At 36.5% G+C, this 13,458-nt stretch overlaps 2 protein-coding genes and 1 long non-coding RNA gene across 6 annotated transcripts; 2 read left to right on the top strand and 1 right to left on the bottom strand.

Moving 5' to 3' along the window:
- Nucleotides 1-1,066: 1,066 nt before the first annotated feature.
- LOC107958766 (zinc protease PQQL-like) lies at nucleotides 1,067-8,154 on the top strand. 4 transcript variants are annotated; one of them, XM_041112856.1, is made up of 21 exons: nucleotides 1,069-1,476; nucleotides 1,648-1,894; nucleotides 1,980-2,105; nucleotides 2,494-2,631; nucleotides 2,738-2,872; nucleotides 2,969-3,226; nucleotides 3,322-3,459; nucleotides 3,557-3,626; nucleotides 3,714-3,927; nucleotides 4,238-4,343; nucleotides 4,532-4,765; nucleotides 5,145-5,309; nucleotides 5,397-5,546; nucleotides 5,628-5,719; nucleotides 5,971-6,052; nucleotides 6,173-6,256; nucleotides 6,339-6,410; nucleotides 6,521-6,652; nucleotides 6,768-6,848; nucleotides 7,205-7,393; nucleotides 7,610-8,154. In XM_041112856.1, the coding sequence occupies exons 1-21, from the start codon at nucleotides 1,268-1,270 to the stop codon at nucleotides 7,676-7,678; spliced, it is 2,991 nt and encodes a 996-aa protein (XP_040968790.1). In that variant the 5' UTR covers nucleotides 1,069-1,267; the 3' UTR covers nucleotides 7,679-8,154. The 4 variants fall into 4 exon arrangements, 2 of the variants coding, with proteins under 2 accessions (XP_040968790.1, XP_016750111.1); XM_016894622.2 differs by having other exon boundaries at nucleotides 1,074-1,476; nucleotides 6,339-6,455; nucleotides 6,532-6,642; XR_001700718.2 differs by lacking the exon at nucleotides 7,610-8,154 and having other exon boundaries at nucleotides 1,067-1,476; nucleotides 6,521-6,642; nucleotides 7,205-7,390.
- A 220-nt stretch (nucleotides 8,155-8,374) lies between these two features.
- On the bottom strand, nucleotides 8,375-9,391 carry LOC107958767 (uncharacterized). Its single transcript, XR_001700719.2, has 2 exons — nucleotides 9,031-9,391; nucleotides 8,375-8,738 (listed from the first exon to the last, which is right to left on the bottom strand). It is a non-coding gene; the product is annotated as an uncharacterized lncRNA (long non-coding RNA).
- A 2,732-nt stretch (nucleotides 9,392-12,123) lies between these two features.
- Nucleotides 12,124-12,903, top strand: LOC121229183 (uncharacterized). The gene is made up of 2 exons (XM_041112649.1): nucleotides 12,124-12,352; nucleotides 12,470-12,903. The coding sequence occupies exons 1-2, from the start codon at nucleotides 12,124-12,126 to the stop codon at nucleotides 12,901-12,903; spliced, it is 663 nt and encodes a 220-aa protein (XP_040968583.1).
- Nucleotides 12,904-13,458: the final 555 nt, after the last annotated feature.

Genomic DNA, 13,458 nt, shown 5'->3' with positions numbered 1-13,458 from the left:
ACTGGATGATGGCAAATTCCCACAACTATTTATGAATTTTAAAGTGGCAATTTCTAACACGAACATTGAAAATGGATGTGAAAAGTTGCCATCATACATACAATGGGAATTTCTCCATTCAGAAAATAAATGCATGCTTTGACAAAATAATTTGAAACATAAGTATTGTATATTCTTTCGAAATGAAATAAAGAAGTCTATTTTCTCGTCCAAATTTTCTGCCTACAGCTTTACAAACATTTACTACTTCAATGCAAATTTGCAGATATTTTTAAATTTTGCTTTTAGGGCTTAGCTTTCCTTTAGCTATCAGAAAAGGAAAAGTTACCGAAAATAGATGGGGGAGGGGGATGCCATCATACTACATATTTTGATAATAAAAAAATTGAAATCTGTTCTTTTTTTAGAGTCTCGTAAGTAGGATAGGTACAAGACAGAGAATAATAAAATAAGAGAAAATGAACTAAGAAATAGACGAGTAAACATGGCAGGAACTCACGTATAACCAATAACCAAAGTGACTTGTCAAGAATAAAAGAAATTAGGCTCTAAACCAGATATAATTTCATAACCCTTGAGAAATTAGCCAAGCGCGAGAGGACAAAGGGTTTATTATACAACAAGAAGGGAAAATGCCATCCATGCTCACAAAATAATGAAAAACTCCATTCATCCTTTTCTTGGGCCTTTGGACTGCTTTTGTTCCTTTTCCTTTCTTAAACGACGTCCAAACAGGGCTTATACCAGAGTCAAAATGTCTCGAGAAAGAGACAAGACAAGCACCAAAGCAAAATCCACAAATGTTTACTATATTTATCAAGGGCAAAGCTAGATGCCAAGATGGGTCCTTAGCCCTTTGGTTAAGTGGTCCAATTCACTTTTAGCCGCTTTTTAAGCTTAAATAATTCCGGTTTTAAATATTCAAATTTAATTAAAAATTAGATGGGGGCTATGGGCTAAAGTACGAAACATACTAATGTTCCCGAAAAGAAAAGTGTTTACAAACAAAAAAATTAGAAAAATCTCCTCAGATTTCACGTGGGTTCCACGCAATTGACGAGAAAAAAAGAAAAAGTACGATCCAGTTCCAGTTGCAGGCCCAATCCCATCTTCAAAATGAACATTTTTTCCTTCTCAGATCAGGATTACAAATTTTTGCAACTACTAAAACTGATTGCCGTTAACAATTTTTTTTAAATAAATAAAGCAATTTGAAGAAAACGGAACATCGAACCATTCATTTATTCTCCAATTTCCTTCGAGAGACATGGATTTGCTTCCAATCGACAACTCGCAGATCGCGAAGAAGCACGGCTTCAGGTCCTTGAAGCTGGTAAACGTGGACTTAGATCAAGAGTTCCAACACCAACCCTTCGGAGTGGACTACGGCAGACTCGACAATGGACTTACTTACTATGTTCGTTCTAATCCTAAGCCTCGATTGAGAGCCGCTCTCGCTCTCGCTGTTAAAGTTGGGTTAGTCTCTCCTCCGTTTCATGCTTTTCGTTCAAGAATTTATTGACTTAATCAAACACCTAGCAAGACCTAGCCCTTTTTAGGGATTTTTTAGAGTTTTTTCTTGCTTAAGCCCGAACCGTGTAGGAAATATTTTATACAGAATACTTAATTTTAACGGCGTTTATGCAGCTCAGTTTTGGAAGAGGAAGGTGAGCGTGGAGTTGCTCACATAGTTGAGCACCTTGCTTTTAGCGCCACTAAGAAGTACACAAATCATGATATTGTCAAGTTTCTTGAAAGTATTGGAGCTGAATTTGGTGCTTGTCAAAATGCGGTCACATCTGCCGATGATACTGTATACGAGTTGTTTGTTCCTATTGATAGGCCTGAGCTGTTGTCTCAGGCCATCTCGGTATTGGCAGAATTCAGTTCGGAGGTATATTACTACCCCGTTTCCTGCTATTTGGATGCTTTTTTTATTCTTCTTTTGTGTGTTTCTTTACCACCGATTGGTTGTGCAGATTCGAGTCTCGAAAGATGATCTGGAAAAAGAAAGAGGGGCTGTTATGGAGGAGTATAGAGGAAACAGAAATGCCAGTGGAAGGATGCAGGATGCACATTGGGCTCTGATGATGGAAGGTTCTAAGGTACTACTACTCACTCATTTATATACAGATCATTTGTTGAATTAATTGATTTATAAGGGCTTTAGAGTGGAGATCTTTAGCCTACTCATAGCTATGATGGGATCTATTTATTTGTCTGATCATTAGCACTACTTTTGTATTCACTTTTATAATGGAGCTCAGCAAATATCATATCAGCAGGCAATGGGGATAAGAATAGTGTTCCATTCATAGTCTTTAGTGAACTCCTTTCATCTTCCTTGCTGTTGAGACTTGAGATTAAGCTTGCAGTTCAAAGTTTCAAAGTAACATCATCAATGTATTTTGGTTGGGAGTCTAACTAGCTATCCAATCCTAACCTTATGTTGTAGTACATTTTATATTACATCTAAAGCTGGGTTGTTTGCAGTATGCTGAGCGCCTACCAATTGGATTGGAAAAAGTAATTCGAACTGTGTCTTCTGAAACAGTGAAGCAGTTTTATAAAAAATGGTACCATCTGCACAATATGGCAGTGATAGCTGTTGGAGATTTTCCTGATACAGAGGTTAGTTTATGTTTGCATGAAAACTCTACTCCGAGTTATAACCTTAGTCTGCTTACCAGTCTAGAGTGCTTAACAACTTCTCTCTTTGTTTCTCTCTCTCCTCTAGAGTGTTGTGGAGTTGATAAGGACTCATTTTGAGGGGAAAAACTCTGGGCCTGACCCTCCAATCATACCGTCATTTCCTGTTCCTTCTCATGAGGATCCACGCTTTTCGTGTTTTGTGGAGTCTGAAGCTGCTGGGGTAAGTACACTTCAAGTCTTGAACATATTTGAGCATATGGCTTTGTTGGATATCTACAATTCATAATTCCATTTTCTTGTCATTGCCTTGTAAAAGTCTGCAGTGATGATTAGCTATAAGATGCCAGCTGATGAGCTGAACACAGTAAAAGACTATAGGGACATGCTTGTAGAGTCCATGTTTCTACATGCTCTGAATCAAAGGTTCTTTAAACTCTCTCGTAGAAAGGATCCACCCTACTTCTCATGCTCTGCTGCTTCAGATGCTCTTGTTAGCCCCTTAAAGGCTTACATTATGAGCTCCACTTGTAAGGAAAAAGGGACATTGCAGGCCCTAGAATCGATGCTAATTGAGGTTTGCTATCTTTTTTTGATCTCTCGAATCATTTGTATTCCTTTCTGCTTCCTTAATTTTCATTCATATCGTCTCGCTGATGTATTGTGCTTCAGGTTGCAAGGGTGCGACTTCATGGGTTCTCTGAGCGTGAAGTGTCTGTTGTCCGAGCCTTGTTGATGTCAGAGATTGAATCTGCCTATTTGGAGCGTGATCAAATGCAATCAACTAGCTTAAGAGATGAATATATTCAGGTATATTATTAGAGTGGCTAGAATCCTTTCCATTTATCTACCTTGAGGTTTTGTGAATCTAGAAAGATCCTTTATATTCATCATTTTCATTTTGCAGCACTTTATCCACAATGAACCTGTTATTGGTATTGAGTATGAAGCTCAACTCCAAAAATCTATTCTGCCTTGTGAGTGAACATTTCTTTTTCTAGACATACAGAGATGAACCAGGTTCGATATTATGTTTTGCACTAATCATCATTACCTTTACATAGATATATCTGCATCAGAAGTGTCCAAGTACGCAGAGAAGTTACAAACATCATGCAGCTGTGTCCTAAAGACAATTGAACCTCAAGCTTCTGCTACAGTTGATGACCTTAAAAAAGTTGTGTTGAAGATCAATAATCTTGAGAAGGAAGGTAGCATTGCCCCATGGGATGATGAGTACATTCCAGAAGAAATTGTTAATATAAAACCGGATCCAGGGTAAAGTTTGGCCTTTCTACTTTATAATGTCCTTGTATTGTATATTTGCAACTATTTTTACCTTGCTACCTATTTGTGTCCCCCTTTTAAATTTATTTTGTCAATCATAAATGTAATGCACCTTACTAGGAATTAGGAATAACATAACTTCATATCATAGAATGTGATGGATTGCTTTGGTTTCTTTCAGCACCTCAATTTTCCCTCTTCAGATTATTACTCTTAACTGTTTCAAATGCTCTCATTCATGAAAAGATTGACTATCTTCTTTGGTTATTTATTCCTAAGTCAATTAAATTATTCACTTCAGGTACATTGTAGAGCAGATAGAGTACTCAAATATTGGAGCTACTGAATTAACTCTATCAAATGGAATGCGGGTTTGCTACAAGTGTACAGACTTTTTTGATGACCAGGTATAATTGCTTTGACCATTGCAGCATCTCTATGGATGTTCAGTTACTTGCCTGAGGCAATATTTGAATAATTCTAGTAAAATTAGCCTTAAGACAGCTTTATGTGTCCTTTATTTGGTTTCAAGGTATGATATGCTTTCTAGAGTTGATAAATGTTAAAAACATGCTTCTTATGCACCATTCAACAGGTTCTTTTTACAGGGTTCTCATATGGGGGGTTATCTGAACTTCCTGAAAGTGAGTATTTTTCGTGTTCAATGGGATCAACCATTGCTGGAGAAATTGGTGTATTTGGTCATAAACCATCAGTGCTAATGGAGATGCTTGCTGGCAAGAGAGTAGAAGTTGGTACAAAGCTTGGGGCCTATATGAGGACCTTCTCCGGTGATTGTTCACCTTCAGACTTGGAAACTGCCTTGCAGGTTTGGTTCACTGGAATTTTAAATGTAAACTTGTTGAGTATTGTTAGTGTTTTGTTCATCTTTTTATAACTTTCTTGTGACTATAATCCCAAATGAGATTGTAGAACTTAGAAGCACTCAACTTGATTTAACTAATCATAATTTCTATGTTGTTTTCTCGACATCTAGCCATAGCTTTAAAACTAGGCTTCGAAATGTTTTTTTTTTTTTTAATTTTCCTTTTTGTACATTGCGTACTGCTTAGAACAAAGGATCGGAAGAGGTTGCTAAAGATGTCTATCCTAACCCTGATTTACCAAATGAAATGTGCTGAATATTGTATTTTTGCTTTTCATTTCTAACTTAACTGTAAAGGTAAATTATTTAACTGTTCTGGCAGCTTGTCTATCAACTATTTACAACAAATGTAATTCCCGGGGAAGAAGAAGTCAAAATAGTGATGCAAATGGCAGAAGAAGCAGTTCGTGCTCAAGAGAGGGATCCTTACACTGCATTTGCAAATCGGGTGAAAGAGATCAACTATGGAAACTCTTATTTTTTCCGGGTATGTATGATCTCATGCCTTAAATATCTCTTAGGTTTTCTGGCAGTTGTGCCTGCTTTTAACTTTATTTGGTTTCATCTTTTGCAGCCTATTAGACTAAGTGACCTCAGAAAAGTTGACCCAGTAAAAGCTTGTGAATACTTCAATCGCTGTTTTAAGGACCCATCAACTTTTACAGTTGTCATAACTGGGAATATTGATCCCACAATTGCACTTCCTCTAATATTGCAGTATTTGGTAGGATGAGGTTCTTTTAAGGTATCTATGTTTGCTTTCATCTTTCATTTATGCTAACAAAGGTTGCAATTATCTTTTCAGGGTGGAATACCTAAGTCTCCTGAAGCTATATTCCATTACAACCGTGATGATCTCAAAGGATTACCATTTAAATTTCCTAAAACCGTAATTCGGTAGGTACCTCTGTATCTGGTGGTGGTGGTAGACAATGTCAAGGTGTTTTGACAAGAATATTTAGGTGGAGTCAGTTCCGCTGTTAATGGATTATCCTTGAGTTAAAATTTTAGCACTCTTTGTAACATGTAGTTGTACGCATACAATTTTGCATTCATGTATGGCATATTGGCTGGCTTTTGATGTAGGCTAGTATATAATTTCTATTTGGCATTCAATAATTTTTCTGATGCATTTGTTGTGATTGCAGTGATGTGGTACGCAGCCCCATGGTAGAAGCTCAATGTTCAGTCCAGCTATGCTTTCCTGTGGTGTTGAAGAATGGAACAATGGTGTGTGCTTTTCTTTTTTTGTTATAGGCCCTTGTAAATCTGGAAAAGGAATAATTGAGAATCTTGACTGACGTTTTCTTTCTTTTTAATGCACCTTGCTATTGGAAACCAAAATGCCAGGTAGAAGAGATTCACTGTGTCGGTTTCCTGAGCAAACTTATTGAAACAAAAATAGTGCAGGTTCTTCGTTTCAAGCATGGGCAGGTATGCACTTCTCCTAAAATTTACGCTTTAACTGTTTAACTAATCTTTGACTACTGTTTTGTAATTGCTCTTTATGTTCCAGATCTATTCTGCTTGTGTTTCTGTGTTCCTTGGTGGCAATAAACCTTCTAGAACTGGTGATGTTCGTGGAGATGTGAGTATAAACTTTTCTTGTGATCCAGAAATCTCCTCAAAGTTGGTATGTATTTCCTTTTATATCTTTCCTGATTGTAGTGGCTAAGTGGCATCATCTCACTGTTTCAGTTGTGGAACAGGTTGATCTTGCTTTGGATGAAGTGGTACATCTTCAAGAAGAAGGGCCTACAGATCAGGATGTTTCAACTGTGCTTGAAATCGAGCAGAGAGCCCATGAAAATGGACTGCAGGTTAAATTTTGTATGAGCTGCATGTTAAATTTTTTGTGCTAGTCAGTTTCAAGGATTTTAACTTGTATCACCTTTTCCATTTAAGTGAATTCTGACTTCTAATTTTCAATCACTCACTGTCTCAGGAAAATTATTACTGGCTGGAGAGAATTTTAAGAAGCTACCAATCAAGGATCTACTCCGGTGATGTTGGCACTTCCTTCAAGGTGGTTTGCCTGTCTGTTACCTGAGTTTTATGTCTTTAAATTTTTATTTTCCATGTCTCTTAAGTCATCAAATCTGAAGGATGTTGTCTGAAGTCTTAAGGGATAAAAAAGTAGATATCCACAAGTAACTACGTACATTCAATTAATGGTTTTCGCCATAAAGTTCAAAAGTACTTTGGATTTAAAATTATTTTTAAAGAAAATGGAGAAGATGATTTGTTCGAATATCATGCGCGTGACCATCAGTGTTGCCTTTGCAATACTGAAACTAAAGCATGTCATTGTCAGTCATATTTTCTTTCTCTTTATTAGAGTAGAGCAAGTATTTATTTGTTTTGAACCTTTATCTGGTGCAGATTCAAGATGAAGGACGATCTAGGGTTAGAGAAACTCTGACACCTTCAACAGCGCAGTCAGCATTACGAAGGATTCTGCCTTACCCTTGCAAAAAACAGTACACTGTAGTGATTCTTATGCCACAAGCATCTCGGTTTAAGTTGTTAAGATCACTATTCAAGCAAAATGCTCCTAGTAGAGATGCAAAGGTCAGTTATCTTCTCATTTTACTGAACTTTGTGTATGTGGAATATATTAAAATACAATATCATTACTTGGATATCTTGATTCCTGATTTCTGTTATTAAAAGATGTTTCTGGGAGAGGTTTAAAATGTATGATTATACACCACATGCGCATGTCGTTTCACACGCTACATTTTTCATCAACTAGTGAAATTTTCCCTTGAAATATGTGGAGCACAGATTTTAGCAGCCATTGCTGGTGGAACAGTCTTGGCAGCCTGCTTGTGGAGATATTCACGGAAGTCATAGCACAACTGTACGTATAAAAGCCTTCAATTGCTCCCCGACCTCAAAACTTGAAGCAAGAATTAGGATCGGATTTTTGTTCATTGATGTTCAACCGTACAACCATACGGGTTGCTCTATGGAGCATTTATATTACAGGTAGTCAAGGAGAAGTAACCACCAAATCTACTACTGGGTTTTCAATAGGGGTGCTTGTATACTCATTTTTTTTACCTTACCAGTTAACTTGCTTCATTGATTGTTTTTTTTTTTTTGCCCTTTTTCATTTTTAACTTTCCATTTTTTTCATGGTTTTACGTGTGTTAGTAGTATTGTTACTCATATTGCATAGGGCTATGGGCCCAACACTAAACAAAGTACGAAGCTTGTGTGTAAGATTACGAGGTTGGCCTTTTAGAGAGAATGACACCTTTTCATAACATATTTGATAGACATATATACGAACATGTAGTCACTTTTTTTTAAGTGACCTTTCATCATCGTTTTCTTTGCTATCATAGTTAGAAAATTCATTTTAAACTTTGACACTGGTTTGATCTTCTCTCTGCCAAAGAATTATGAACACAGCTCAAAACAATATCAGCTAGAATTTTATTTTTTTATATAATGTTTAAATAGAAAAAAATATGTCTAAATGTGCTTAAACCTACGTCATTTTGGTTATTGTAATAGTAATTATACCAATTGAGTTCAGAGATGTTAGGACATCAAATTACATAGAAATCAAATATCTGCTTACAATTTGTAGTTACTTTTAATAATAGCTACCATCCCATTGCAAGTCTTTCTGCAGGAAAAGGCCAGTTTTACACTTTTTTGCAGACATTGTAGACGATGCCTTGTGAGCTTTGTGTTGGACCAATTTTCTTTGCCCAGCCCACTAATCAAACCCATTAATCACTAGCCCAATCCTATAACCCAAAACAGCCCAAAACCAAAACAAAATCCACTCCAAATACCCTCATCCCCACGTGCCTCCACCATCCATTGCACCTCCGAGACGTGCGCTACCAGCAGTCCCTCTTTGTCACGCCTTGTGCTTTCGAGATATCCGCAACAACACCTGTAACAGGAAGCAAACAGATAGCAACCAATAGAAGAGTTTATTTGTTTTTCTAGGCTATAAAAGCCATTTTAAACATTGTAAACGGGGTTCTTTTTTTTTTGCTCATTATATAAGTACACTAGCAGAAATTATAGAGAAAAGATCGGAAGTAAATCAAAAATCTAGTCTCAGGATTGAAAGGTGATTTTTCATTCTTCTTCCTGTAACTTTTTTGATTCGTATTTTTTTTCCCTTTTTTTATTTTGTTTATAGAGTGATTTTAAGTAAAAAGAAAGAAAGGAGGGCTTACCCGGTCGTGATCCGTGAACCGGCGATGGGGTGAAGGTGCGTGGCACCGATGATCCTCCAGGGTGGCGCAAGCTAGGTTGAACTCCTAGCAAAAATGGAGAGGGAGCAAGGAAGAAAAAGCATTCTGCTTCTTTTTTGAAAAACACTAGAAATAAAAAATAAAATTGGTTCTTAAAAATGGCAGATGCCATTCAATAGCTTTTAAAGTGGTGGGGCCCACGCATTTTGCCCTTAAAGGGTCAATTTTCGCACTAAGTCCCCGTGCATTTTCTTGCTGCCCAAATCTGCTTCACTTTTGTTTTTGAATTTCACCCAGCAATTTTGTGCAGCTTTTAATTTGGTCCATATTAAATGCTAGGTTCAATAATTTGGGTAAATTACATTTTTAAACCCCCTTATTCCACGCGCGCTCCAATGAGATCCTCCCTTCCCCTTTTATTTATGTTTTACCCCAGAACTTCCGTTGTGATTCCAATTAAGCCCTATTTTGTTTATTTTAGACACTTTTATCACAAATTTTTTTTTTGTATTATTATTAATCTATTATTACTTTTTTTACTATCATTTTTTAAATTATTTTCCTATTATTTATTGTATTATTTTTTTACACTATTATTTATTATGCTTATTATATTATTTTCATTATTTTTTATTTATTTTCATTTAATTTAATCAATTTGAGTTATGTTTTACATTATTATATCATTTCATATTACATGCTTATTATAGTTTTTTTTAGCAAAGTTAATTTTTTTATGTATAAATCTTCATCATATTTATTATATTATTTGTTATATTATTATTTTTTACTAATAAGCATTTTTATACTATTTAGTTTTTTTTTAGGCTCATAATTTTAAATATAGTTTATTATACTTCTTATTTTCTTCATTATTTTTACTATTTACTACCATTTTTTTATTACTTATAACTTATATATATATATACATTTTTTCCCCTAAAAGTTTTTTTTCCTTCAAATATATTCTTTAATGGACTTATCATATTGTTTTTTATATACACCATTTTTTTTATCAATTATTTTATACTAAATTATTATTATTTATTACTCCTCACTATATATTATTATTGATTTCATATTGCTTGCTGTCCATATTCTTTTATATATATATATATGTATTATATTTTATTCATACATTTGTTTCTTTTAAATCCCATTTCAAAGTATACCTCGGTCTTCAAAATATTTTCTTATGTTATTTTGCATATATATTCAATTTAAATTATGCCTTTTACTTTATATGCATATCTTCTGATCCTGTTATGATTTAGTCGTATTATATTGTTGCATTAGATTATTGTTATATATTTCACAATGGCATACCTGTTTCCTTATATGGTATAACGACTCAAATTTAAACTCACTTAAGCCAGTTCTTAGTTTTTTCATTTTTTTCAAAAAATAAATTAAATAAATACATTTTTTAATTGACTTTAGATCGTTTTCGAAAGTCTTATAAAACAAGGCAATGTTGCGCGTTTGGAAGTCCGAAAGAGTCATGCCCTAACGTGTTGGGTTGTGGTTTTTTTGGGTCATCTAAATGTTTAAATATCCTTCTAGTCTCAGGTTTCGGAAAATTAAGGGACCATTTGGGTCTTGAGGGTTAAAATGTTGCATCCTAACGTGCTGGGTGTGACATTTTGTCCTTTTGGAACAAATAAGCCTTAATGTCCCAAAATGAACCGTTCAAATATTTTCTAAAAGAATTATATTTTAAAATCTCTTAAAATTTTCAACAATAAGGACATTATTAATAAATTTGGTACCGATTTTGGGCGTTACGAAGGTGCTAATCCTTCCTCCTACGTAATTGATTCCCGAACATGTTTTCTTAACATTCGTAGACCAAAATGCTTTATAAGGTGACCCAATTACACCTCAAAAAGAATTGGTGGCGACTCCATCCATGTTTTTAAAGTCGATCCACGTTTTAAAATTAAAAATGGTTTCGACAGCTTGGTGACTCCGCTAGGGACCTTAACAGAGAGTCAAGCCGTAAAATTGATTAATTTCTATCCTTTTGTCGAAAATGGAAATTGTGGTTTGAAATTATTTTTTCTTCCGTCACATTTGTTAGTATCATTTTTATCTTCTCTTATGTTATTCCTGCATCATACTGCATGTCCGTTGTGGTCGCACCCTTAAGTGGGAGTGAGAAACTATGCCTTCTTGAGGTTTTCACCTCCGCATGGGCTAGTGGATCGCCTCTGGGATACATCCGTACCTATGGTTTCGTGAGGTTTTCACCTCCGCATGGCCATAGGGAAATGTATCCCCCTGAACTGAACTCGATCCATATGAGCCTATAATGGGTGAGGATCAAGGAATCTGCTGGTTTAGGTACCCTTTCCTTAGAACTGAACCGCATATAGTAACCTTTAGGGACCTACCCTAAGTAGAGCCATGCCAAATTCTAGTGATTACCCAAATAGGTTTTTGATTATTTCTTGCTTGCTTTGATTTTTATTATTTAATACTAACTTATTGTGTTTTATTTTTGCCATGATTGCATGTTATTTCATATCTAGGAAGGTGTCAATACCTGTTCGATTACTAAGTTAGAGAGCTTGTCATGGAGAGCGGACTTCTTGATAAAGTAGAGGATAACGCGGGTTTTCGTGCATGGTCAGAAAATGCTCAGCTCGAGAAAGAGGATACCCTAGCCGAGGGGTATGCGTCGGAGTTGTGGGACTTCACCCGTATTAGTGTGACACAGAATGAGCTCCAAGAATTGAGGGATATATGGGCCCGCTGGAATGACGAGACCAAGAAATTGTTCTACTACAACTACGGTGATCTGCCTTACCTGCTCGATATTAAGGTAGAAAAGTACTTGTTTCGAGCTATGACTCAGTTCTAGAACCCCACATATAGTTGTTTCACCTTCGGGAAAGTGGACTTGGTGCCAACCGTGGAGGAGTATTCAGCCCTGTTACATTGTCCAAGGTTTCAAACGGACAGAGTGTATGTTAAGGTCCCCAATGTACCAAGTTTTGTAAAGAAGCTAATGAACGTCACTAGGATGAGTGAGCAGTGGGTTACAGCCAGGATTCAACAAAAAGGTGAGGGGAAATGCATTCCTTGGGTGAACTTGAGAGACTTGATCCTGGCATATCTAGATGCAAAAAAAAAGTTGACGTTTTCGCCTTGAGTATTTATGGGTTAGTGATCTTTCCCAAAGCGTTACGACATATCGACGAAGTAGTCACTGATTTATTTGATCGGCTTGCCAAGTGGGCTACACCGGTACCAGCAATTCTAGTAGAGACATTCAGATCTTTAAATGTGCGTCGAAGGGCAGGTGAAGGAAGATTCATGGGATGTGCGCAATTATTATTGGTTTGGTTCCATGGCCACTTCTGAAAAGTTCACAGAAGGCCGAATTGAGTTTTTTTTGAAAATTATTCCCCTTTGAAAGAGATAGCAGCTACGCCCATGAGGGACGACATATCAGAAGAAAGGTGGATGACAATTCTCCAAAATCTCCAAGAAAAAGATGTGGAATGGAAGGCCTTTTGGATAGTTCCCGATGAAGTCCTCTACCGGTGCGGAAATTTTGATTGGGTACCTCTGCTTGGAGTTTGGGGAGCTGTTGGGTATGCCCCTTTGCTGGTGTTAAGGCAGTATGAGTTAGAGCAATTTGTACCTGCGACACATGGGTTAGCTCATAGTGAATTTTTGTATAAAGGGGATAATTATAATAAGAGAGTTCGAGAAATCGCTGATGCCTGGAAACAGACACACCGAATGAAGAAGTTGACTGGATGCCCAATGACGACTCCTGAGTATAGTAGGTGGTTGAGTAAGAGGATCAATGATAATATTCCGAGGCCAAGTCTAGAAGGTGTCTAATCGATGGAAGAACACTTACGAGTAATTCCTTCCGAGTTGGAAATTATAAAACAAGAGTTCAAAAGGAGAAATTCAGAGTTAAGAAAGAAGATAGAACAGTTGGAGGAAGAGAATATGCATCTAAGGTTAGATATCGACGTTCAGAAACTCGAGGCTGAGAAACTGTAAAAGGGGAAAAGAAAAGCTGAGGAGGACTTGGACGCTTTGAAGACTGATTACCGGCAACTACATAAGTCAATGAGAAATGCTGGACTGAGAAAGACGTCAGAGCAATGGCGACAAGAGGTCCAAGAGGAAAGGTCTAAAGCCGAACAATGGGAAAAAAGATTTCATGATACTTGTGCACGAGAGAGCGTCTTAAAAAAGAGTTTGGTTGAAAGCCAGAATGAAAAAGAAATGTTAAGAGCTCGAGTAGAGGAGTTAGAGATGGCGCTTCATCAATCTCGTAGTCGCAACTCTGCAGTAGAGCTGAAGGCAAGCTTAAATAGGATCGAGGATTTGAGAGGGAAGATAGAAGAACTTGAGACCGTACTTCAGAATCGGGAACTTCAAATT

Source organism: Gossypium hirsutum, chromosome A05 (assembly GCF_007990345.1).
Source record: "Gossypium hirsutum isolate 1008001.06 chromosome A05, Gossypium_hirsutum_v2.1, whole genome shotgun sequence".
NCBI lineage: Eukaryota > Viridiplantae > Streptophyta > Magnoliopsida > Malvales > Malvaceae > Gossypium > Gossypium hirsutum.
The sequence above is the reverse complement of the archived record's forward strand: the minus strand, read 5'-3'. Positions and strand labels throughout refer to the sequence as shown.

Excerpts from the sequence above, each read along its gene's own strand:
- LOC107958766 (XM_016894622.2), top strand. The coding sequence starts at position 1,268 with ATGGATTTGCTTCCAATCGACAACTCGCAGATCGCGAAGAAGCACGGC. Across the intron at positions 2,873-2,968 it reads TGGAGTCTGAAGCTGCTGGG|TCTGCAGTGATGATTAGCTA; the intron begins GTAAGTACACTT and ends GCCTTGTAAAAG. Across the intron at positions 3,928-4,237 it reads AATATAAAACCGGATCCAGG|GTACATTGTAGAGCAGATAG; the intron begins GTAAAGTTTGGC and ends TATTCACTTCAG.
- LOC121229183 (XM_041112649.1), top strand. The coding sequence starts at position 12,124 with ATGCATTCCTTGGGTGAACTTGAGAGACTTGATCCTGGCATATCTAGA. Across the intron at positions 12,353-12,469 it reads AAATGTGCGTCGAAGGGCAG|AGATAGCAGCTACGCCCATG; the intron begins GTGAAGGAAGAT and ends CCCCTTTGAAAG.